The following is a 27,194-nucleotide window of genomic DNA, read 5'->3' as shown; positions in this document are numbered from 1 at the left end:
AATTTTTAATGCAGGCCTGACTTTAAAATGAGAAGTATCTTAAGTTGAAATAATTCAAAAATGAAAGACATTTGTTATTATTTAAATTATGATAAATGCAACAATAATTTAAATCAACCGATTATTTATAAATTAATCTGAATTAGTCTTAATTTTTGTATATCAGTTCAATGCAATAAATATAATATGATGTAGTAGGTCTTTTTAAGATCAGACATTTTAATTGAGATTATTTGCTGATATATTGTTTCTTTTGACTTTATTCATCATCTACCTTCCTAAAAATCTTCAAATTAAATTATAATAGATAAAAAATTGTTTGGCATAATTATTATTCCATTATATAGAGGTAGTTTTAGTCAACTGTACTATGTAATGTTATATAGTTTGATCATATGGAATTGTTTGGGAATTGAAAATCTTTAAAAACTGATAGTGGTCATTAACCTGTGAAGTGTCAATATTTTGATGAGAATGCACAATTTCTTTATTAATTTTTCACTTAAATAGAAAATGGAATTATACTGGCATATATTCATACTTGTGTGATGCAAGTATGAGTACATGCTAGTATAATGCAACTAATTTTTTCATTTTGTCATATCCACAAGTTTCCAGAGGAGATTCGTGTATTTTTCCCATACTGTTGTGCAATTGTCACACCACCATTAAGATATTGCAAAAACTGTAGAACTATAGACTTGACAATATAATTGATTTTGAAACGACTAATAGAAATTCATTCATAATGTTCACTTTCTTAATAATTGTAAGGGTTTTTNATAAATAAAATTATAATTATTTATAATTGTGTAGTTATTATCAAAATATTAGTTGTAATAACAGTGCATACAGTCAGTATCCGGTTGGAATATAGGAACATATAGTCAGTATGTATAAATAGCCAATTGCATATAAATACTGTATGTATAAATAGCCAATTGTGTATACATACTATATGTATAAATAGCCACATCCTTGAAATAAAGCTACTTTAAAATTCAAAGTGAAAATTCTGTCCAAACTGTGATATGTGTATATTAACTCATTTGTTTAGATCAGGGGTCACCAAACTTTTTCAAGCAGGCCAGATAACTGAGAGAATGACTACTACAGGCCTCATAACCATTTTGTTCAACACAGCACACTGAATACACAAAAAATAAAGATAACCAACATATTTATTCACTAATACACAAACACGATCACTGTAGCAAGCTCATAATTGCTTTTCTTAGAAACTTCATTGCAGGTACTTACACAAAAAGTGCTCTGATAGCCAAAGTCGCAAAAGGCAAAAATTTCAATTTACTGATTTTCCTAAAAATTATATTACTGTCAGATGCAAAAATCAGATTGGACCAATTTCGACATTTTTAATTACACTTATTTTAATTTTTTCTACATAGTAACATAGTACAAGTTCATCTACAATCTATGATATTTTCGTATAAATACAGTAGAGCATCGATTTATCTGACGCCCCCCCCGATCAACCGTCACATTAGTTAACCGACCGCATTCTAGTCGGCAAATTCAAATGTCCACTAGTGATATGGCGCTACAATATTTGGCTATGTCTTGGTTACTTTAATATTATTTTTATGTGTTTTAGCTATCAACACTGGCTCAACCATGAAAGGGAGCCAGTATTTAAACAAGGCTTGATTTTCTAATTTTTAACGATACAATAGCGACAATTATTATTTTAAAAAAATTTTTGTTAGGCTTAACATCAATGAAAATTCAACGCGAAGTAGGTTAATAGTGATATACTAATATATTAATTACATGGAATATACTAATATACTATACTAATAATGTATTTTTTCATATTTTTCGGTTATCCGGTTTTTCAGTTATCCGACCAACCCCAGTCCCCAATTGAGTCGGATAAGCAATGCTCTACTGTAATTATATTTTAGCTCATTTTGTGGCACAGTGTGGCAACAGGCCAGATGAACTGAATTCATGGGAAGTAGTTTGGTAACCTTTGGTTAAGATCAAAGTGCCTCCATGTTATAAGAGAACAATAATCAAGAATAACTCTAATCTGGCCAATATGACTTTGCTTTTACAGTAACACATTTTCAGGTGTCACCTTACATATGGACTACCCCTTTTTCCTTTATTTCATAAAATATGGCTGGGTTTCAGGATTGTAAGATTGGGCTACAAGTAGCAGGTTGAGATATTTATAGTATTCTAGGCTATTACATTTAGGTGACTTACAGTTTATTTATATTATTGTGAGATCCGGAATTTTATTAACTAAAATTTTAATTAATTCACTTTCGTTTATGTAATGCATTAGAAGAAAAAAATCGATCTTAGCTGGGAATGTGTAAACCTTCCTGTCTTAACTATCAACATCTATTGTTCTCGCATAACTTGCAGCTCAACTTGCACAAAAGTTTATAGTTAGCATTCAAAATTCGTCACTTGTTTAGGTCCCTGGACCACCTATAACCTTTAGCTCATGAACATCTGATCACGTGATGAAAATTCCCCACAAAAAGCTATAAAAGACAGTTCTTACTCCCTCTTGGGGGAGTCTCTTAACGAAAGCTGGATCGACGACATCGCGCCGATTTGCCGAAATTCCAATCTCTGCACATCGATATCTGATCATCGCCAGGGTCGCGAACTTTTTATATTTGTGCTCCTTAGGATTAAAGACACCTTTTCTTGGACATTTTAAGTGTGTACAAGGACTTAACCATCAAGGAATCATACAAAGAGGTATGAAAGCGTGTAAACTCTCTCGAGCTGTTAGACAGTTTAGGAACGAGATTTGTGTAGTAGTTTTGTCCATTTTGATTATTTTAATAAATTCTTGTTTTATACTTGTTAAAATGGTAGACTTCTTTACTCGTATATGCCCTTCACCTTATTATTGACCCCAAAAACCTCTCCCTCCACTCGCCTGACTTGTCAACTTGACTGTCACCGGAACGGGAGACCTACGACCTCCCCAGCAGTTCACATTATTATTAATTAACAAAAATAGCATTCTATATAAGTAGTTGTATTCTGTTTGGCTAATAAATTATATCAGTTGCATGGTATTTGTCATATACAGAAATATTTAAATCTCAGGTAATTTGAAATTCGATAATACGAAGTTGCAAATATTTTGTCTCCTTAATTTGAAGCTAACGTGAGAATCTGGAGTTTAAGGAGTTTTAAAATTATATCAAATTAAACTTGATAGAAAAATTATCTGTGTTTGTAAAAGGAAGCACTTCCTCTGACTCATTGAGAAAAACAGTTTAGTTCCTCCTAAAATAATAGTTCAAATGCAATGTCTCACTTGTCTATCAGCAAGACTGCCAGACTTCCTCCTGATGTTGGAAGTGTGGCATGATATTCCAATGATTGTATTGGATGAAGATTAGTATAAAAAGTGAAAGGTCACTTCCAACTTGCTCTCGTTTTGATACTCTTATGTAGTGATCAAGGTTTTATCCAGCATTCTTGTTTTGGTTTCCTTGCTGAGCATCCAATGCTTTAGTCATCCCTCTCCCAGTTCTCCAACCTCTGAGTTCCAAGAACTTTCAACTCTCCACCTCAGACATATGTGAACATCAGGTAATATGATATTATTGTCATGTAAACTATCTCTTGCCAGATTAGTTTAAGGGTTAGATTAGAAGTCCTCTCATTTGTATTCATATCAATACTATTAATTTTGTTTTTAGTTTTATTTAACATACTCCTTTTATGTGTAAATGATAATTATAGTTATGTTTTAATAAATAGCTAGATATATTTTTATGTATCGTAGTTGTCATTCGATTTTATGTCTAACTCCGTTGATCCACAAACCATGTAATAATTTTTGTATTTAATAAATCCTTCAAAAATTCTGGTCAAGTTATTAGTATATCTTCAGCCATTCAGAAGATAAGATAAATTTAGTTGAGTTAAGATGCGATTAGTTTATCCTAACTGGTGTCAGGACTGACAAAGAGTTTTACGAATCTTCTCTTATAATTTTACCATCCTGTATGTGGAAAAGGGGGTTAACTTGGAATCCCCTGTTCTCATACTAATAAGGATTTCCTGTAATGTTATATTTGTCTTATACACTTCAGATGCCTTAAATTAAAAACTGAAGTATCTTGAGTTTTGTGTATTATGTATAATTATTGTTAATTAATTTATTGTTTATAAATGAAGCTGACTTGGGCAAACACTAGCAACTTGATATAATTAAAAATTAGTTGAAGTCTGAATCTTTAAATAAAACTGTCAATAATCAAGAAAATAGTTATAATTTGAGGTTTATTGATATTATAAACATGTATGAATACACAAACAACTTTTCTTCCAATTTGAAATTGTTTCTTTTATCTATTTTTATCTGTATTGCACAATGAAGCATATTTGATTTCAAGCATTTTGGCCACATACCTCTCTTTCGACAGAAGAGGGGGGACAAGCACCTGAAACATTTATTGGCACCTAAACAGCAAGATAAAGACAGATGTAAAGTAAAGCCTGGTGTCTATCAAATGTGTTTCATTGTGCAATATGGATAAACAAATAACTTTTAATTTTTCTGAAATTCAGTTAATTTAAGTATGGAAACATGTAATCTGTTTGAAAAATTTTGTTTATTTTTAAGTTAACTTTTACAGTTAGAGTATCAAGATAATGAAAAATTCAGTATTTCTGTGATACTAACATTTTATATATTTTCTTTTAAATTAATTGGTTTTCATTTATACAAGTAAACAAGCAATTATTTATTGTGACGACGTCACAATGCTGGGCTGCAATTTTTAATCATATTTTTAATTTATTTCATTTAAAATATATGCTTTCCACCTCAAATTAGTAGTGTCTTGCCCCTGTACATCATATGACTCCATTGCTAACAGAAAAATATTATTTTAATAAAAAGTAAAATACATCTGGATACGAGTCCAATTTTGCTTCCAATGTCCAATCACCAGGAACAACTAATTCCATTGCAGAGACAACCTTTCTTTAGAGACTATGCCTCTGCAAAAATATGCAAAACAGTTTAAAATGTCCTCAGGTGACAATCCCAACACAATTAAAAATATAATATTTCATTGTATTTGTGCAGAGGCATACCCTCTAAAGAAAGGTTGTCTCTGTAATGGAAATAGTTGTTCCTGGTGATTGGACATGGCAAGCAAAATTGAACTTGTATCCACATGTATTTTACTTTTTATTAAATTGTAATTCTGCCAGCCCTTTTCTACAAAGAAAAATATCAGTCATCTATTAACTAATTTCAGGAGAAAAATTTTGAATTGAAATAACTTGACTTCTGATTTGCTTTGGAGGTTCACATATAGTTAATTGAGGCCTCCTGCCCCTAAGGTTTCCATATCTAGTCTCATCTTTCATCTATCTAACTCTGTTCTAGAGATTAAGGAAAGATAGATGGACAACAGAGGGAATTTATAGTTTAAAATTTTTCAAATTGTAGCCCAATAATACATATGTTAAATATCACAGAATATGATAGTTCTCATAATCTAGTGAAAGATTTTTAAATTTTCATATTTACATGTAATTCAATAGATTACATTTTTTTATCTGAGGAATTTATTGTGTAAAATAGTTAATGTTCTGAGAAATTTTGTTGTTTTTCTACATTTTATTTTCATATTTCATTTGCAAAGAAAAATTCTTTTGTTCTTAATTTTAATTTAAAATAAAACTGATACATATTAATTTCTGTGTTTATGACTTTAAGAAATGAATCCAAATCAATAGCTTATGGCTTTAAGTTTTTTATTGGATATTTTAATAATAATTTTTAAAAATCTCTAATTTGTTGATAAAGGTACTGTACATTTAAACAGTGTGATTTTGATTATGTATCTGTTATATTTAGTGATAGGATGATTAATCAGAATTGGAAAAATCAGGCATTTTCTTGATAATTGGAATCAGTTTTCAAAAACATTGTTTTAATTTTAAATTGATTTTAATTTTAATTAATTTGATTTTACTTTAAGTTTTGGTTTCAGTGTAAAGGCTAGAGTTTTAATTATTTTTTAATCACTTTTAATAATTTTTATTTATTTAATTTTGCATTAATTTTGATTACATTTTTTTGAACTCTTAAGTAACAGAGAATAGTTGTAATTTCTTTGAGGGTAGTGCAATATTAACTTTATCTGAAATAAGATTACAAATTTATTTTGTACTACACAATAAAAGCATGCATATCCACATATAAATGGAGAGTTTTCAGGTTTCTTTTGAATGATTGATTGGGAAATCCAGAATCATTTTCCATTCTTAAGCTTGATGTTTATTAATTAATGAATGTACCGTGCGTGTAATGTAAATTGTTAATTTTTCTAAATTAAAATGAACTTTAGAAAGTATTTTAAAAAATCTGAATTGGGAATAGTATTGGAATTGGGAAAAATTTTGGTATCAACTCATCATCAATTATATTAAGTATAAGAGAAAATAAACATCCTCTAGGAAAGAAACATAAAAAGTGATGAAATTACTGAGTTATTACTGAATATTAGAACACTATTATTTATGCTTTGTCTAAGAATGATAATTGATGATAAAATTTTTCTTTTTCTCTTTGTTTTGTGGGCACTAAGAGGGGCTCTTCATTTTTCCTTTATATCCATTATGGGTTTGGCCAGGTGTACAGTACATTGGGGGTAGTTAGGAGGTGAGGAACAGGACCTAACATATCTAACAGACCATCTAAAGAAAAATTCTAGGGTTTCTAATCTGGATTTGATCCTGCATTCCCCAGAGTTGTAGACTGATGCCTCAATTACCTTTGGCCATTTGATCATTAATAAAATTTAAAAATTGTTTAAATGAGAAATTATTGTGGTATCATTACAATGACAGGCTGCAATTTTTAATCATATTTTAATAATAAGCTTTCCATATCTGATCTTGATTTTCATATATCTAATTCTATTTTTGAGAAACTTTTGAATTGAAATAACGTGACTTCCAATCCAGACTGGAAGTTCACATATACTTAATTGGGGCCTCCAGTCCCCAAGCTTTCCATACTTGATCTCTATTTTCATTTCTCTCTGTTCTTGAGATTAATGAAGGCTTGATGGATAGGTGGCTAGATGGATAACAGTGGGAATGTATAGGTCTGCAATTTGGAAATTGCAGTCCAATAAAATGGTAAACAAAGAATAAAATGATAACAGGCAAGAAAATTGATCAAAACACATTATAGTAATTTAAATAAGTCAATGATCAAATTGATGTAAATACTGTGTCCTTAGATTAATTGATGATAGACTAAATTTTATATAGTTTCATAATCTACAAAATCTATTTATTGAATTTATCATTCTATAAATAGGTTAAGAAAATTTAATTTGATATTAAGTGAAAGTAATGAAATAATTTGTTTTATAGATTTTATAATTTGAAATTGCTTTATTATTTGATGCATCATTATATCCTATACATCATTGAATAATCCAAAAAAAAGGATATTAAATATGAAGTATTTTAAAGTATTTATAATTTCTGAAATTGTATTTTACTTGATACTCAAGACCATGTAAATAATTATTTTAAATTAGATTAAGTTTTGAATATATTATTCATAATCTAGTGAAATTTAAATAAATTTCTTATTTACAGTTTAAAGTTAATTGACTGTCATATGTATGTATATTTTTAGTATCGTTTTGATATAACTGGTGAAATGGATTCAATTATGATATATCTTCTTCAGAAAGACAAGAGAAATATGAAGAAAGATAATATTAAAAATTGTACAATAGGATTTTCTATTTTAAAGGTAACTTTAAAAAAAATCATTCATTCAGGGTGTCTCAGAGACAAGAAATTTTGAAAAGTGTAGTGGCACCCCTGGGAGGTTGGTGGTGCTGCTTACAATATCTTGCCATTTAGTTGTCATGGAACAGTGGAGGGATATTCATTGTGTGCTGCAGTCAAAGCATTTTACAAAAACAATGACAGTGTGAAGGCTGTGTGTAGAGAATTTCAAAGTCACTTCAATTTAGGATGTCATAATCGTATTCTATCAGTACATGCTGTTAACATGTGGGTTCATAATTGTGTGGAAACAGGTTCAGCTCTGAAAAAAGAAACCTGCAGGTTTTACATAAACTGTTTTGTTTACATGACAGACAATATTGACGCTGTTAGAGCTGTCACAAGAAGCATCATTCAGTTGAACATCGTACAATGTTGAACTGAATTTACCAAAAGGAAATTTCCAACATTCCTATTGAAATGTTATATTCAAGCATGCAAAATGTTTCCAAGAGGCAGCAAGAATGTCTGCAGAGATGAGGGTTGCCTACATGATGTCATCATCTTAAACAAGTATTGGTTTGCAATTTATCAATGATATACTCTGTGCTATTAGTTGTTCTGAATAAATGTACGTAGACTGTTTTTTTTCCAAGTTTTGATGGTCCATAAAAAAAAACAAGTGTAAATAACAAAATGAATTTATTACCAAAAGTTAGGTACAAACATGGTTACTTTTCGACATAAATGCCTCAATCTTCACAGTGATTATCATATCTGTGGATGAGCTTTTCCATCCCCTTGTCATAGAATGTTGCCGTCAATAACTTGAGATGGACCCTAAAGTTTTTTTGAAGATTGTCATTAGTCTCGAACCCCTGCCCTCCTAGCCACTTTTCCTGTTCAGGAAAGAGGTGGAAGTCACTCGGCACTAAATCGGGGCTATACACTGGGTGTTTAAGCTGGGTGGAAGTCTTCATCACCTTTAAAACTTTTTAATGTGTGAAGACTTCCACCTCTTTCCTGAACTGAAAATGTGGCTAGCAGGGCAGAGGTTTGAGACTTATGAACTAATGATGATCTTCAAAACAACATTGTTAAGGCCATCTCAATTCACTGGTGGCAACATTGTATGACAAGGGGATGGAAAAGCTCTTCCACAGATATGACAAATTCCTCAATCTTCACAGTGATTATGTCAAAAAGTAACCATGTTTGTACCTAACTTTTGGTAATAAATTCATTTTGTTATTTACACTTGTCTTTGTTCTATGGACCATCGGAGGTTGAAAAAAAACAGCCCTCGTATTAAAAATATTTTTTTCTCCTAAGTAGATCTTTCTTCCAAAATTTCCTGTTTCTTTGAGAACCCTTTATTTGTATATATGAAAATCATTATTGAAATTTTAACAGTTCTGGGAATAAACATCTGTTTTTTTAGAAATATAGTTTATAGTACATTTTTTAATAATCAACTTTATTTTAATTTTTAATTAAAAGGTGGAATCAAATAGAAAGTATAAAGTTCATAAGATACAAAATGTAATAGAAAATTCTGATTATATTCGAACAAGAGGAGTATTTAAAAGATTAACACTTCATAGAGGTCGATATGTTGTCATCCCAACTACATTTAATCCAGGAGAAGAAAATGAATTTCTTTTACGAATCTTTACAGGCAAAGATGCCAATGTTAAGTAAGTAGATTTTTTTTTAAATAACAGATCAGTTTTCATTTCTTCTAATCTATTTGGCAGATTTATTATTAATTGAAGAAATTAATTTATAATAAAATACTTAAATTCTGATAATTGGATCACAAAACTTCTTTTCATATTAGAGAAATTTCATGTTGTAGTAGAGAGTAAAATTATCTTTGTATAAATCAAAATACATAAGAATTTTAACAAATATAAATGATATCCTAAACTTAATGATTAGCAAAGCAATGCATTAAGATTTACAAATTAATAGATTACAAAAAACTTCATACAGATTTAAATTCAACATTTTTAACTGCACTAGCATTAACAACAAAAATGCAAACATTCACTATGAAATAAATATTTATTATTCAAACATTTTCGGTCTTTTTAGATTGTAAAATTCAAATATCACCTGATGAAGGTTGTTTTAAGAAAACTGAAAATATTAGAATAATAAATATTTATTTCATAGTAAACAATTGCATTTTTATTGTTAATGTTGAATTTATAAAATTTTATAAATATATGTAACATTCCAAAAAATCTTAATTATGAGTCTTATAAATGTGTGTATTTTTTCTGAAATACAGTAAAGCCTTATTATTTTGATATCAGATAATTTGAAGTATCATATAATTTGAAGTCTAGTCCCAGGCAAGAGAATAGGATCTTGCATATATTTTAGTTTGGATAATTTGAAATCCTCAATGAAATTCAAAGTCATTATCTGATGACTTACAAAATATCATTTAATTTGTAATATCCGATCATATTACATGTTTATAAGGAAAGTTTCATGCCCAAGCAGCTTTTGTTTTGGTTGTACCAATTATAAAATGTTGATTTATTGGTCATCTATTCAAGGTAATTCAGACATTGTACAGCATTGCCAATGAAGAGAGTTTATTTTTTTTTTATTTTTATGGAAGATAATTGTTTGGCATTTAATTATTTTAGACATTTTTCACAAAAATCTATTGTTTCAATAATTCCAAAGTCAATTAAATATCATGCATATCTTACGATAGAATTCATAGCTTTAGCCATTAATAGAGCTTGTTTGCATGAAAACCATTGAAAAAAACACATGTTGCATGTAGAGAGGCATTTTCTTCAGTTTCTGCTGTGAAAAAGGTAGTTATGTAAGCATTTATATGAGGATGATAGTCCAGCATTTGCAATGGACAAATATGAAAAAAGTACATAAACCATATGAAAAATGGAACAAGTTAAATTGGATTACTTTATTTATTTATTTTATTAATTAACAAATTTATGCAAATGTCATTTCAATCATCTTTTTTTCTGTAAAAAAGTTCACTGTTAAGTTTTTTATAGAGTTTATTTTAGAAAATCAGTTTTTGGCAGTAAATACTAGCTTTTTGCCAAAATGATGCAAATTATTATGAAATCGGGGAAATTAGTGTTTGATTTCATGTTTTATTTTCATGCATCCTTCCATCAATTTGTTATAAAATTTGATTTTATAACAAATTTATTATTATGAAAACTGAGGGAACTAATATTCATTGTGCTATGACATTCCTATCAGTTCTAAACATCAGTGTGTAGATAATTTCTTTCATATGTTGTTTTCAGGTCTTGCTTTGAATGTATAATAGTTTGGCAACATTTTCATTAAGTATATGTCAACTGATAGCTTTCCTGAAATAGCTTAAATTATTAAATAATATCTCATGATGATAATGCATTTGTAACCAAATGGTTGAAATCACATAAGATAATGTCATATTTTATTTGAGAATTACAAAAATATTTGATTTAAAGTTTGGATAATTCAAAGTCATGTTTACTTTTAGTTTTGGTTTCTTGAGTTTTGAAATAATGAGATTTTACTGTATATTATTCTGAATTTCGTAGAATTTCATATTCTGAATTTCATATTATTCTGAATATTTCATAGAATATTTGTATTTGTGTGTGGGTGTGTGTGTTTGTGATGGATGTATGCAGTATGCATATCTCAATTTTTTCAATTCTCATTTTTAAGTCATTATTTTTACATTAGTTTTGGTTATTAAATGAAACATAGACTTAAAATTTCATTTTATAACAAATTTATTATTATGAAAAATCTAGGATAGTAGTAATAATAAAGTAGTGTGTATAAAGTTTTTTTATATATCAAAATTATTCTAGTTGAATTATTTATTTAAAATTTACACATTGATAACAATGACTGTCATTACTAGTGACTTTGAAGAGTCTAGGATGAGTGTAATTTATTGATTTTAAGAAACTTTTCATGATTTACATAATTTAATAAAAGCTGAAACCATGCAAAATGATCTTTTCTGTCCAGATGAAAAGAAAGAATAAAGAAATTTATAATTTTCAATAGTAGTAAATATCAATGAACTAAATTACATTAAAATTCTAAACTATAAGAAATTTATTTTATTATTTAAAAATTTTTGTTAATTATGAAAAATTAATGATTATTGATTTTAGTTAATGTCTGTTATGATCACTGATGCCAAAAATGAATATAATAGAAATATTCTTTCATTTTTAAGTCTGAAATATTTTAATTTTGAAAATTTTTAAGACGAAGTGTGACTTTTTAAAATGATATATTTTTTTTCTTCATTTTGGTAATAAATTGCTCTTAGTTAGGAAAAGTATTATTTGTAGAAAATTTTTAATGCAGGCCTGACTTTAAAATGAGAAGTATCTTAAGTTGAAATAATTCAAAAATGAAAGACATTTGTTATTATTTAAATTATGATAAATGCAACAATAATTTAAATCAACCGATTATTTATAAATTAATCTGAATTAGTCTTAATTTTTGTATATCAGTTCAATGCAATAAATATAATATGATGTAGTAGGTCTTTTTAAGATCAGACATTTTAATTGAGATTATTTGCTGATATATTGTTTCTTTTGACTTTATTCATCATCTACCTTCCTAAAAATCTTCAAATTAAATTATAATAGATAAAAAATTGTTTGGCATAATTATTATTCCATTATATAGAGGTAGTTTTAGTCAACTGTACTATGTAATGTTATATAGTTTGATCATATGGAATTGTTTGGGAATTGAAAATCTTTAAAAACTGATAGTGGTCATTAACCTGTGAAGTGTCAATATTTTGATGAGAATGCACAATTTCTTTATTAATTTTTCACTTAAATAGAAAATGGAATTATACTGGCATATATTCATACTTGTGTGATGCAAGTATGAGTACATGCTAGTATAATGCAACTAATTTTTTCATTTTGTCATATCCACAAGTTTCCAGAGGAGATTCGTGTATTTTTCCCATACTGTTGTGCAATTGTCACACCACCATTAAGATATTGCAAAAACTGTAGAACTATAGACTTGACAATATAATTGATTTTGAAACGACTAATAGAAATTCATTCATAATGTTCACTTTCTTAATAATTGTAAGGGTTTTTATATTTTAATTTATAAAGAGAATATTTTCAATCATTTTTATACAAGTTTAAATTTTTTCTAATGTTAAGAAAAAGCATGCTACATGCATGGTGAGGACATCTTTTTAAAAGTGATAAAAATTAAAGTAAAATTTAAAAAATCTTAATCTTTATTTCAAGAAAATAATTGGCAAAATTGGCTTCTGTAATTTTACTAATATTTAACTGTTATCTATGAGGAAATATTTAGATCTCTATTTAATTCCAAAATATTTACAGAATATCATAAATTAAGTCTAATGCAAAATTTTTGGATTTTTGCATAATTTCTTGTACAAACCTATATTTTCTAATTTATTTTCATCAATTAGTACTATAAAATTGTGAAATAATGACATGAGAGAATGCCACTTTGGACTCAAGCTATATTTGAATGTCTTATTAAAAGTAAAGCCTATGATTACCAAGAAATTATTAATTATAGGAGTTGTGATCCTTATAATTATTTTTAAGTGATAAAGTAGGTGAAATTTTAATTAATAAATTGTCACAAAATTTTATTTGTGTCCTTAAGACAAATGTAGAGCCATCACAAATCCTATCTGCAAGTTGTCATTCTATATGGACTTGTGCATTTAATGATGGCAAACTTATTCATCTAACTGGATGTACTGTACATGCATATCTAGCTGGTTACCAATTCTCTTCTTAAATTTTCATCATGGGACTACAATTGTTCTACTTTAAGAAGGTGTACTATATTAATATCTGTCTTAGGACCTGTACTGAGAATGGAATTGGGAAGACTCCCTCACTATTATTTTATTGATAAATTTGTTTCAGAAACTTATTGAATTATCAGTACAGAAGATGATTATCAAAAATTGATATATACAAAACTTTCATCAATTAATAATAATTATTTTTTGAAGCCATGATCTGTTAGAGTTAAAGAACTATTAAGTAATATTGGACTGTCCTTCTCTAGCTATACATATTTTTTAAATGAAAGTTCATTTCTTCTGAACTAAGACTTATATTGGTCACAAGATGTTCAGTGTTTGAGTGAAAGGGGTTGGGACTCTGGAACTTCTTAACAGAATGTGAACTCCAGTATTATATTTATTATCTAATTTGAGTTACAAAATAGTCATTTGCTACACAGTTTAGATTAAATAGGTTTTTGATAAACTTAAAAAGTAAAATAATTAATGTTTTGTATGATGCTGAGTGTTCTTTTTGTGAAATGACGGTGATAAATATGAGAAAACAACTTCTTGATTCTCTTAATATTATTTCAGATATCCAAGTACCTACACTGACATCTGATTTTTGCTATCAAATTTTATTCTGTGACAGTTTTTCCATGTTAACATTAAAGTTGATATATGAACAAAAAATTTATATAATGTAACAATGTTATTTAACCCCTCTTTGTATTAACTCCTGTTATATCAAATAATAATGCTTGATTGATTGATAAAAAAATTTTTTATCAAGTGGAAATGAATGATTAATTAACTGCAACAGTTGAATACATGGACAATCTTAATGCATCATGTTTTCATATACATAGCATACAGCTTCAAACCACTTATGAAGTATTCTCTGGCTATTATGACAACCAACCACTGCACAATATCTTCCAGAACTGGTTTTATAAAATATGTTGCCAATGGAAAATTAAAAATTGCAGACCTATATTAACAACTAGCAGTATCTTAATGGCTGCCAAGACATATGCCCCCATGGCAGAATTCAAAAACATGTTCTGGAAACTTGTTATGGTATAGCATGGAAAATAAATTTAAACAGTTATCCTGCTTGTTTGGCACAATATAATTTTAATGTAAAATAGATGTGACAGATAAAATTTTCAATATTTGTTTTTCTAGAATTTTGTTTATACAATAATTAATGTATAAAGCATTTTGTAATGAATCTGGAAACATGGCTACATCCAAAAAATTTTAAAAATTAAAATATAATAATGTACACATTTTAAACTAGCTATTTTAAAAATAAAATTTAATAAATAATATGATGGTTCTCATTTTAAAAGTCAGACTTGTAATTTATTGTTCAATTGAAAGAATATTTTCTAATAGATTTAAAGCTTTTACATTAAAATGTAAATTGTTATGTAACAATATATAAATTATAATATCTGAATTTTTGACAATTCAGGCATTATCAGGAATTATAACAAATTTTACAAATTTAATTTTTAATCTTATTTGAAAAGGACTCTTTGACTGCTTTTCAACATTCTGCTTAATTGCGTTAGCTTTTTTGGTTTTGAAAGTTTGAGAATAGGTGCATTCTGCTTCACCAATGTGTTTAGTTTTTGTCGTCATTCTGAGAAGGTAGGAAAATTTATAAAGTTTACTATTTTAACAAACTAGAAACATTTCTTAACATAAGACTTATTAAGCAACTTTGTCTTAAATTCTTTTCATTTCAAATATAGAAGTTTATGTAGATATAAAATTAGGTTTTGATGATATTCTTTACAAAAATGGAAAATATTATCTAAATCAGCCTATATATACAAAAATGCATAAAGAATATATAAAAGTAATACAGTAAATGATCAATGTAAGTAAAGATGGGCATCCCATAGACATAGAGATGTTGGTTCATGTTACATTGATCATTTATTGTATTAGCTTTTATAAATTAGCCTATGTTTTATGAATGTTAATGCAATAAAACCTATTGGATAGATAATATTATCTAATTTAATAATGCAATATTATCTGCATTTCAAAGCAAGTAACATAACTGCATTTAAAATTAATACTGCAAACTGCAACCAGTTGTATTTTGATTTGAAAAGTATACTTTATAAGAAATATTTGCTATTAATCATTAAGTAATAGCAATATTTAATAAAGTATTAGTGTTCTCTCCAAGTTTGTTTTAACTGGTTGATTTAACCAGCTAAAAATATTTTTATTCTATTTTAAAAATAATAGAACTATAGATTAGCATACTGTTGAGTGTCATAAGGAAATTTGCAAAGCATTCAGTTAACATTGTATGTTAACAACTGAAAATTTTTTTCTGGGGAAAACACTGAGAATATGTAACTAATTATGATTTATAACTTTTGAATTTTTTTCTTTTTTGAATGAAATTTAATAATTTACCATTAATAAAATTTAACAATTTGATGTAATTGTATAGGAATGTTAATCTGTGTATTTCTCTTTCTTACACAATCTTTAGATACTAATTATTGGAAAAAATAAATATTATTCAGTAGTATATATTTTCTGTAACTTTGTATAAAGGAAATTCATATCTGGAAACACTATATTAGATTTTACATTTTTAAGTAATAAAATTTTTCTTTAATTCCAAACTATAAATTTTGTTTGAATATGAAAAATTATAATATTAAATTAAATAAGAAATGAAATATTTCAAAAAAGTATATATTTTATTTTTTATATAATGTAACATAGAGGAAAAATTTTTTTTCCTATGATAGCATTTACTCTAGCTGAAGAGGACTTTGAAATGTACATTTTAAAGAAAAAGAAATATAGAATAAAGGGTATCAGTGTGTCAATCTGTGATCTATAGTGTGACTGTCCTTTAAATATAACCACTTTGTTATTTCATATGGTATAACAAAGTGTAACCACTTTGTTATACCATTTTGTATATAACAAAGTATTCAAAAGTACTTTGTTATATACACTTTGAAAAAATAACTATGGGATGAAAAGCTTTACCATATAATTTACAAAAGATGTTTCATTCAAACCACAGCTGTGTTTTTCCCCCTGGCTTCAGTATTATTCAATTTTTAATGCTACTTTTAGATTACAGATTTTTCAAATTTCTAATAATTATAATGTAGTTAAAAGTTTCTCTTTTCATACCTATATGTTCTTTTCAATGGTGTCCTACTATTTATTATTTGTTTGGTCCAATATACTAGTGTTATGAAAATTATAAAATACATGTCAACATTGAATTGTAATATGTTGTACAAACTTAAAAATATTTTTATATTGCTGAATGTATTCAGAGAAATCTAAAATGTAATCAAATTTAGTTCAGATTCATTCTTACAAAATATTTAATGAATGGAAGTTGTCAATTTTTATATTAGTTCACAATGACTATAAGAAAGCATGTGAATTACATTGTCTCTAATATCAATAAAATTAATAAGTTCTGTTTTTAGCTGATTTGTACACTTCATAGAATTTTACATTAATTTTAAAGCAATTTTTTAAAACCTACTATTTAGTTTTGTAATTTGCCATAATTATTCCAATAATCATTTCATATATTTACAGAAAAATGACAAAAGAAATGCCCAAACATAGTTTCTTTCCATGTATTTCATATCCTTGTGCCATCACAGCAATTACAATTAGAAAAGCTACTGGTTTGGAAAAAAGAGATTTATTTGCATGTAAGTTGTGTTGTTTTCTAAGATAAGGATTTAATTAAAATATTTGAACATTTATGTTATTAAAATTTACAGCCTGTGATCCTTATTGTATTATTAAATGTGAAGGTGCAAAAGTTAGAACACACACTTGTTGCAAGACATTGAATCCGGAATGGAATTTTAGTGCAATTTTTTATCGTAAAAAAATTCAAAATCCTATTATAATCGAAGTAAGTATCTAAAATATTAGAGTAATTTTTGTAGAAAATAAAGTTAAAATCATACAATATAGACCAAGATTTTCAAACTGAATTTTAGCTCATTATTCAATTTTGATAATTTGAAAGTGCTGTCTTTTATACTAATCCAAATTTTTACAACATCTAAAATTTTGTAAAAACCTGAATAGTCACTTTTCAATAACAAAGTTAATTTCTTGTTCCTTTTATACATAACTTTTGTACAATTTAATCTATATGTATGTTAAAAATAAGTTTTAAGTACAGTAGAGTCTTGAAAACTCAACATTCTGTAAAGCTTGTGATGTCATTAAAAAAAATACAAAATTTAACTTCAAATAGAAATAGTCGCTATTGATATGTAGTTAATACCTATATGAATTTGTACATACAATATCTTTACAAAAATTCTGCTATTTAGATTAGTATCATTGCTATCTGTAAAAATCATCATTTTCAGTAACTTATCACCTTCTCAGTTCATATTAAGTCAAGTTTGTGGGACTCTAGAATATGATTAATGTACTATATTATATACAAAATTTATGATACAAAATAATTTAATATAGATTTACATATTTTGAATGTTTTTATATAAGTATTTAGTTTCCAGTATAATTGATTCCATTTGATCATTATGTACTATTTGTGTTTTAGTATCACATATATTGATCTTTTAGTTAGTTTTGCAAGGAAAATGATATACAGTGGAACCTCGCTTAACGAGCATAATTTGTTCCAGAACCTTAATGTGAAACACTAATTAAGCGAAACAATTTTTCCAATTTTTCCTATATAAATTAATGTAAAATACAAGAATGCATTCCATGCTGAAAAAAATACTCATATATTTTATGTATAATGTTTATTCAAAGAAAATTATACAATATACATTGTTAAGGATCGTGAATCATCATAATCATCTTTTCTAGCTTGGAATGAACTAACCTGAAATGCAAATTCAATTTGCAGAAAACAAAACAAAATCACAGATAATATGTCTGATAAACACGCCAACAATATGCAAATTCTTGGGCTATGTAAATATTAGAAATTAATTAATTTGACTAGACATAGGCAGTTATGCTGCCTATCTTGTATTAAAGTTAATAATTATAAATAATTAATTTTTAATTTAGATATTTCTGGAATTGATCGTTAAATTTAATACGAGATGGTAGCATAACTGCCTACCTCTATAATTAAATATTAGAAATTGTTTAATTTGACTAGTCTTCACATAGCCCAAGAATTTGGCTTATCATGTGGCATGCTTATTATATAATGGGCTATGGTTGTTGATGTTTATATGTAATATGTGTGAACACAAGTTTGGAAAAATGTGTGATCACAAGCAATACTAAGATGCTAGCAGAACAAGTGCTAAACAGACTGATGGAGCATGCGCACAATTCGGGACATCTCTTCTTATCACTTGTTATGCGAAATGTTGCTCATTAAGCGAGTCATTTTTTACAAATTTGTTTTGCTTGTTATGTGAGGTGCTCATTAAGCCAGGTTCCACCGTATAATACTATTACCTTGTACATATAATCGAAGCTTCATGTTTTACTGTTATGAACAGTTGAATGGAAAAAATTATTAAATATGTATTTCTTTCAATCTGTATCTAAATATAACTTTTAACCCTAAATAATTATATATTATTCCTAAATAACCCTATAAGTAATTATTGCATTTAGGTTAAAAAATCTGATCAGTTACAGGTATACCTCGAGTTACGTTGTTCTCGATTATACATCATTTGTCAAAAAAATATATGGAAAAATAAAAATCAAGTTTAAGTCATTTTATTTGACTTTGTCTGTCTGCCACAAATATTGAAATTGTAATATCACTAGAAAAGTGTTAAAAGCACACAAAATCATATTAAAATGCATACATTTACAGTAAATGTTAATATAATCATCATAAATCATAGAGAATGAAATATGATAACATCTGCGACTCTGTGTTGTCATCTTATTTAGCGGTCTTTAAGAGCTCAATATTGGCATTTTCCATGGTAGTTCTAATATCTATTGTTTGGCATTATTGTCAGCGCCACTCATTATTGGTAAATTTAACATAAATTAGTTTATTTTTTATTATTGCAAAATAATTTTAATAAGTGTATTTGTTATTTAACCTTACAAAATCATCTTATTTTATAATGTCTTAGAGCAAAATACATTCACAAATAAAGAGTCTGCAATGTATTGTAAACATCACCAAATGTAAACATGTATATTTACAAGTATTGTAAATTTAGATTACTTTTTTTCCTGTACTATATTAAAAACTAAAATTTATTTGTTTAAGCTTAAAATAGATTCTTATTAATCATATATTATTAAAAATGCATTTATAAATAAAATGCAGAACTGGGAATAGTATTTGTGGTTTAGCCTAGTGACAAGTAAATTCGACTTACGTCGTCTCTCCTGGAATCAATTACCAACGTAAGGTGAGGCATACCTATATATAGAATCAATAATAATCTAATATACATATATTTATGAATTATATTTTTCTGTTGCTTTGAGAGAGAGCTGTCACAATTGAAGCTTCCGTACATTTCATTTGCATTCCAAAATGCAAAAGAAGTAAGTATGGTTAAGTATCAGTTTTGTTGATTTACTCAGTGCAGAAAAAATTATAAAATCATCAAAAAGTCAATTTATTTTCACAAAAATGAAGCAAAAATGCAAAAAACTGTATTTTCTATATCATGTTGAAAGAAGAATGTCAGTTTTGTCCACAGATTGATTATTCTATGATTGATGGAGAGAGATCAACTATATGAATGACTTTTCAAACTTAAGAAATGTCTGGTTTTGTGCAGTTAGTCTTAAAAAAAAATTAGATACAAATTTAAGTACTGTGATTTCCTGCAAATAAACTGCAGATTACCTGTTTTAAACTGAAGTTGAAAGCTGGTGCAAATTTAATATTGCTACAGGTTATTTGTAAATTTAAAATAGTCATGAGCCCATCCAACAGCTTTTCCTTTATCTAAACTTACTAAGATCATTGTTAAAAATTGTGAAAATCTTTTATGCTGAATGTATTTATCTGCCATTTGTGAATTTTTTCTGTGGAAACCACCAAAGACACTTATGGTAGCCTTATCTTCAGTTCTCTCTCTTTTTCTAATGTCAAGTATATTTTGTGTTTAGCATTTGTTGTTACTATATATTTATAATCTGTCCAACAAAATACAGAATTTTTAAAATTTTATTTAGAAGGTTTAGCCAGTCTGGTTGATGAGCAAGACACATGACTTGATTATAATGCTAATAGGCTATGAATTCTTGCTCTTTCATTGCTGTAAAGCAGAGGTCCCCAAACTTTTTTGTCTCGTAAACCACGTGCCAATTTTTTTTGTTTTGAGTAGACCCCCATATTTCTAATATTGAATTGTTACAAATTCATCAACTTCAAATGTGTTTTTGACAGCTGACACACTGCTACTCACTTTGATAGGTTTAACTGTAGAGTTGAAAAGTTAAAACAAAACACATTAAATTTTATACATTTATTAATTAAAATGACACAAAATGCAAATCTAGTAAAATTATAGCATAAAATAACTACACAAAAAATAAATGCTTTTAATGGGAGGGATTTTTGATGTTTTAATAGCAAATTTTCAATATTTTGCTTGTTTAGTGAGCTATAACATTAAATCTCCTCGATCAGTGATTTCTAAACTTTTTTTTTTATTATTTGTAAGAAGATTGGCAATTGTACTGAAACCCATTTCCATGGGGTATGAAGATGGAAAAGCTATCAAAAACTTTCTTACGATAGTCCATAATGCAGGATAAGTAATAGGTATGTGTCTGAAGCCAAAATTGCTGATAACCCTTTCTGAACTGTACTTTAAGTTCTTCGTTAGTGCTTATTCTGAACAATTCTTTTTGTAATATGACATCCATTTCTTCAATATCACCATATGGATCGATAATCCACTGTGGTATTTCCATAGTCAAAACATCCTCAAACCTAGTTTCAAAGTCTGTGTGAAGCATATTTAAATGTTGAACGTAGGTTGAAACATCATCATCCTATCCTGGCTGTCTGTCTGTGACAAATTGGGAAACTGGGAAAATTCGTGCCATCCAATATTTTGCTTCATTAGTTTAATTATGACAAGAAAAGCTGAAATGATGGACTTTGTTTTTATCAAATTTAGACTGTCACCTTGTAACTGCAAGTTAACCTCATTAAATTTAGTGAAAAAAATCTGTTAAATAAGCAATGTCTGGTTTCCACTTAAAGATCCAATTTTAAAAGAAAATTTACCATCCAAAAACTCTAAAACTGTCTCAAAAAGTGAAAATAATCTGGTCAAACATAAGCCTTTTGACAGCCAGTGTACTTCAGTGTGAAGGAGCAATCAATAAAAGTTCTCCTCATTTTCTTCACATAGCTGCACAAATAACCTAGTATTCAATGCATTCTTCGAATTTTGTTTACTGTGTTAATGGCAAATTGAAGAGATTGATGCAATGTACCACTCAGATTTTTAGCAACTAAATGTTGTTGATGGATGATGGTGTATTGCACCCCAGGTACATTTTGTTTTAAATGGCTTATAAATTCCCGATAGCACCCAAACATGGCCGCTGCTCCATCTGCTGCTGCTGATATTATATTTGATAAAGGAATCGCTTTTTCCATGAAATAGTCTCTCAAAACATTACATATTGATTTGCCTTTAGTGTCTGTTGTCAAAATTCTTGCAAAGAGCAGTTCTTCATGGATTTCTTGGTCCATAACAAAACAAACATATGCCAAAATAATGCTTTATTATCAGGTAAAGTTGACTCGTCCAGTTGTATAGAGAAATGGGTCATTTGCAGATAAATTACACAAGAAGCTTTCAATATCATAACTCATTTCATCAATACATCTTTGAACTGTGTTGTTGCTCAAAGGAATTTTTTTGAATTAATCAACCACAAACCTTTACGGTGCGAAATTAAATACAAAAATCCTGTTAAAAAGTTCCCACAAACGTTTTCGAACCCACTTAGGTTCTTCTTCAGGTGAAAAAACTTAAATACTTAAAAAACATTCGATGGAATCCAAATTTGAATGAGAAACGATCAACTAATACGATGAATTCTGCCGCTGTCTTCATCAATACGCATGCGTATTTTACCGATGTAAACANAATTCATCGTATTAGTTGATCGTTTCTCATTCAAATTTGGATTCCATTGAATGTTTTTTAAGTATTTAAGTTTTTTCACCTGAAGAAGAACCTAAGTGGGTTCGAAAACGTTTGTGGGAACTTTTTAACAGGATTTTTGTATTTAATTTCGCACCGTAAAGGTTTGTGGTTGATTAATTTTGCGTTAATACGGTGTTGTGGAGAAATTCAGGAATTTTTTTGATTGGTTTACATGTAATTATATTAATATTTCTGTTGATATAAAATATACATTTTAAAATCTTTGCTTTTTTGCAGAAACTGCCTTGCTTAAATTGATTAAATTGTTTTATTATTATTAAATGAGCTAAATTAGTTAAAGCTAGTTTTATTCTCAATGTAATATAAATACTGAGTTGTATTAACCAACCAAAATATGCATATTTCAAAATCATGTTTTTAATTTTCCATCAAATGGTGAATATGCATTCTGAAATTACATATGAAATCAACATTATTATTAAGCCAGAAAATACAGTCGAACTTCACTTAACAAGAACCTTGCATAACGAGCAAAACAAATTGTAAAAAATTGCCTCGCTTAACAAGCGACGTTTTTGCATAATGAGTGATAAGGAGAGGTGAAGTCCCAGATTGTGCGTGTGCTCCATCAGTCTATGTTTAGCACTCGTCTCGCTAGAATCTTAGTATTGCTTGTGTTCACACACATTATGTATAAACATCAACAACCATACCCTGTTATATAATAAACATGCCAAACAATATGCAAAATTCTTGGGCTATGTAAAAACTATAATTAAATATTAGAAATTAATTAATTTGATTAGAGATAGAGAGTTATGCTGCCATCTAATATTAAATTTAATGACCAATTCCAAATTAAATTTTAGAAATGTCTAAATTAAAAATTAATTATTTATAATTATTAAATTTAATACGAGATGGCAACATAACTGTCTACCTCTAGTCGAATTAATTAATTTCTAATATTTAATTATAGCCTTTACTAGCCTAAGAATTTGGCATTTTGTTTGGTGTGTTTATCAGACATATCTGATTTTTTTTTTTTTCCTGCAAATCAAATTTACACTCTAGGTTAGTTCATTCTGTGCTAGAAGAAAAAATGATGATGATTCATGCTACTTAACAATGTAGATTGTACAATTTTCTTTGAATAAACATTATACATAAAATATTTGAGTATTTTTTTCGGCATGGAATGCATTTTTACATTACATTTACATTAGACATTTACATTACATTTACATTAAATATGCATGGAATGCATACTTTACATTAATTTATATGGGAAAAATTGTTTCGTTTAACAAGTGTTTCGCATTATGAGTAAGATTCTGGAATGAATTATGCTTGTTAAGCGAGGTTCCACTATATTTTAATGTACTTACCTATTTTCAGACACAGAAAAATTGATTAGGTCAACATCAGCTTATATATGCTATAGTTAAAATGCATAAAGTTAGATTAAGTAATAAACATTGACGTTGTCTTTTGTTAAAGCAAGTAACAATCTGTTAATTTTGTTGTAATTTATCTCTATAAAATGCATTTTATCCAAGTCACAAGAAGAAAAACAATAAAACTTAAAATTCAGGTTTTATCCATCTTGTTTAATTTTCTTCTTACTTTATTCAAAGTTTCACTTTAGCTGTATAATATGCAATATTTTCAATGCAGGTTGATGGATAAAGAAATTTTTTTTTTAAATCAGCTAGAATTTATTGTTTCGCTATTGCATAAAAATGAAGTGAATGAATATATTGAGTTGTTCGGAAAGTACAAATGAATATATTTGGTTGTTCGGAAAGTACTTTTTTCCATGGAAAAAAACGCAATATTTTTATAATTAATAAATATTTTATTGAATTATATATTGACCATTTTGGTCAAATAACTGTTGTCATCGTTTCTGATAGTAGCATGATTTCACATTCATAAAAGTTTTGATCGTTGCTTACAAAAAACTGATCCAAGTGATTTTTGACACTGTCATTTCAAGTAAATGTCTTAGTTAAAAAAAAAATTTGTATAGACCAGAACAAGTAATAATCTGAGTGTGCTCGATCTGGCAAATATGGTTGGTGTGATAGTACTGTACATCCCATCTAAGTTATAACAGCTTTTGACCAGTTACCAAACTTGTGTGAAATTTGACATTATCGTGGTAAAACACTACACCTGTTTTGCTGATCAATTCTGGTTGCCTTTTCTGTTTGATGATATTACTCAATTTGTTTACTCAATGGCAGTACACTTTCGAATCAATTGTTAAATTGTCTGATAAAAGCTCCAAAAAAAAATATTTCTTTAAATCCCACCAAAGAGAGCATCTCTCTTTAAGAACATGTGGAACCCATATATCAAGCATTGAAATGAAACCAATTTGTTTCAAGTAATCATAAACAGTTCAATTTGACAGATTTAATCTCTTAGCGATTTCACGTGTTGTTATTCGGCAGTTTGCTTCAATCAATACCTTTATTTTATTTTCATTGGCTTCAACTGGCCATCCAGAACGTGGTGCATCTTCAATATTGAAATTGCCAGAATGAAATTTTGTAAACCAGTTTTGGTAGTGTCATTCTGTCAATACATCTTCTCCATATACATCACATAATTTTTTTTTTTCGCTTGAACAGGATTTTTACCTTTTTGGTAATAAAAGAGCAAAGTATGCTGAAAATGCTGCTTTTGATCTTCCGTATTTGATGGGACACAAAAAATAAACAATTGCACAAAATCAAACAAAATTTTTTACAAATAAGCCTTAAAATGCTAGCTGTCAAAATATATAATGATAATATGGTTTACAATGAAAATGGCGAGAAAAATACGACTAATCGTCTAGTGGTAAAGAAAATGAACTTACTTTTCGAACAACCTAATAAATGTTATCAGTTATTTTACCAAATACCACCAGAATCTTTGCCCTTACAAACATTTTTGAGAGGTCCAAAAATGTGAAAGTTGCATGACAACAGGTCAGGACTATGTGACTATATACAAATTAACACATCCATTAGTTCTGATTGTCATCCACAGTGGTGATTGATGTAGTGGAAATTATGGTGTGTGCCTGACCTGGTCTGTTTATCCTGAATTGATTTGGTCTTCTCTGCAACTCTTGCACCAATTATTGACTGTTGTTTGGCCTAAACAATGTTCACCATAAACATGCTTTATTCATTTATAGATGTAGGCAGTTAAGTTAATTATAAATGATTAAGGATTAATATTAGTTTTTGTAACATTTAATTATTTCATAATTTAAATGCTAAAATGTATTTCAGATTTGGAATCACAATATATTAAAAGACACATTTATGGGATTGGCTATAGTAGAAGCACCTGTGTCTTCAAATGATACAATTTCTTATTCATTGTCTTTGTATGAACAGAAAAATTGTGTAGATACGAGACCAGGAAAACTTGAAGTGACAGCTATAACCAGTGATGTATTGAAGGAATTATGAGGTTTGTAAAGTTAGTTAATTATAAAATATAAGTTTTTCTTAATTTAATCTGACTTGAAAATATATTAAATTGGGTAATGATGTACACATTAGGTAATGTCAAATTATAATAACAAATGTGAAATCTGTCAGTTCCATTTTTGTTTAGTGCTACTATAACCACTCATATTGCCAGACTAAGGTTACTAATTAATTTTTTTTATAAACTGGATTTAGTTATGATTATCTTAAAAGCTGAACTATAATTTTTGTTTGTGTAATCTTTATAGTTCTCTTGTTCAGCCAATACTTATGAAAGTTTTGCATCAACTGCTTTCTTTTTATAAAAAATATTGACCTTATCAAAGCAAAACAGAATGCCTATACAGTACTGTATAAATCTTTGATAATTTTGCTTTCATTAAAATAAAACTTTACTGGACAAAATTAAATTTTCCCAACAAAAAGCAAAGAATAATAATTACTTTTTATTTTTAAATATGTTAAATTTATTGTTAAAGTTCCAGTCTGTTCAAGCAAAAATTTTTAATTTTTCAACATTTTCAGCTATCTATGAAGCCATTATCAGGAATGAACATATAAAGGAATAGTTTTTAAAATTTAAATTCAACAGTGTTCCAAATATGGATAAGTGACATCCATATTTGGAACACTGTTGAATTTATATTGCAATAACATAAATAAATAAATAAATAATAATAATAAAGTATACAAAAATATATAATACATAATAGCAGGACGAAAAGTTCACTGAGTACGGCATTATTAATAATCTTTTCTTCCTAGCGCTTTCAATGAATTCATTTTTGTTGTTGTCAGGCAAATAAAAACTTTTAAATCGAACATAAATGTTTGAACGAGAATGGAACTCATATTAATTTAAACATTTATGTTCGATTTTAAAGTGACAACGAAAATAAATTTGTTGAAGCGCTAGCAAGAAAAGACCATTAACACCATACTCAG

At 27.9% G+C, this 27,194-nt stretch overlaps 1 protein-coding gene across 5 annotated transcripts in view; it reads left to right on the top strand.

The window, feature by feature from the left end:
* Nucleotides 1-26,229, top strand: part of LOC111624216 (calpain-5-like) — a 70,034-nt gene extending 43,805 nt beyond the window's left edge. For 3 of the 5 annotated variants that reach the window (XM_023367025.1, XM_023367024.1, XM_023367026.1), the window contains exons 9-13: nt 7,679-7,798; nt 9,277-9,473; nt 17,216-17,334; nt 17,407-17,543; nt 26,046-26,229. In XM_023367025.1, coding sequence (XP_023222793.1) covers nt 7,679-7,798; nt 9,277-9,473; nt 17,216-17,334; nt 17,407-17,543; nt 26,046-26,228 — 756 coding nt within the window. In that variant the 3' untranslated portion in view covers nt 26,229. Of the gene's footprint in view, nt 1-7,678; nt 7,799-9,276; nt 9,474-15,144; nt 15,266-17,215; nt 17,335-17,406; nt 17,544-26,045 lie in introns of those variants that run through there. The other 2 variants (XR_002756536.1, XM_023367027.1) reach the window with 2 other exon arrangements.
* Nucleotides 26,230-27,194: the final 965 nt, after the last annotated feature.

This window comes from Centruroides sculpturatus, unplaced genomic scaffold, assembly GCF_000671375.1.
Source record: "Centruroides sculpturatus isolate CEXI.00-Female unplaced genomic scaffold, Cexi_2.0 scaffold61, whole genome shotgun sequence".
Classification (NCBI taxonomy): Eukaryota; Metazoa; Arthropoda; class Arachnida; order Scorpiones; family Buthidae; genus Centruroides; species Centruroides sculpturatus.
This window is presented reverse-complemented; position numbering and strand designations above follow the sequence as displayed.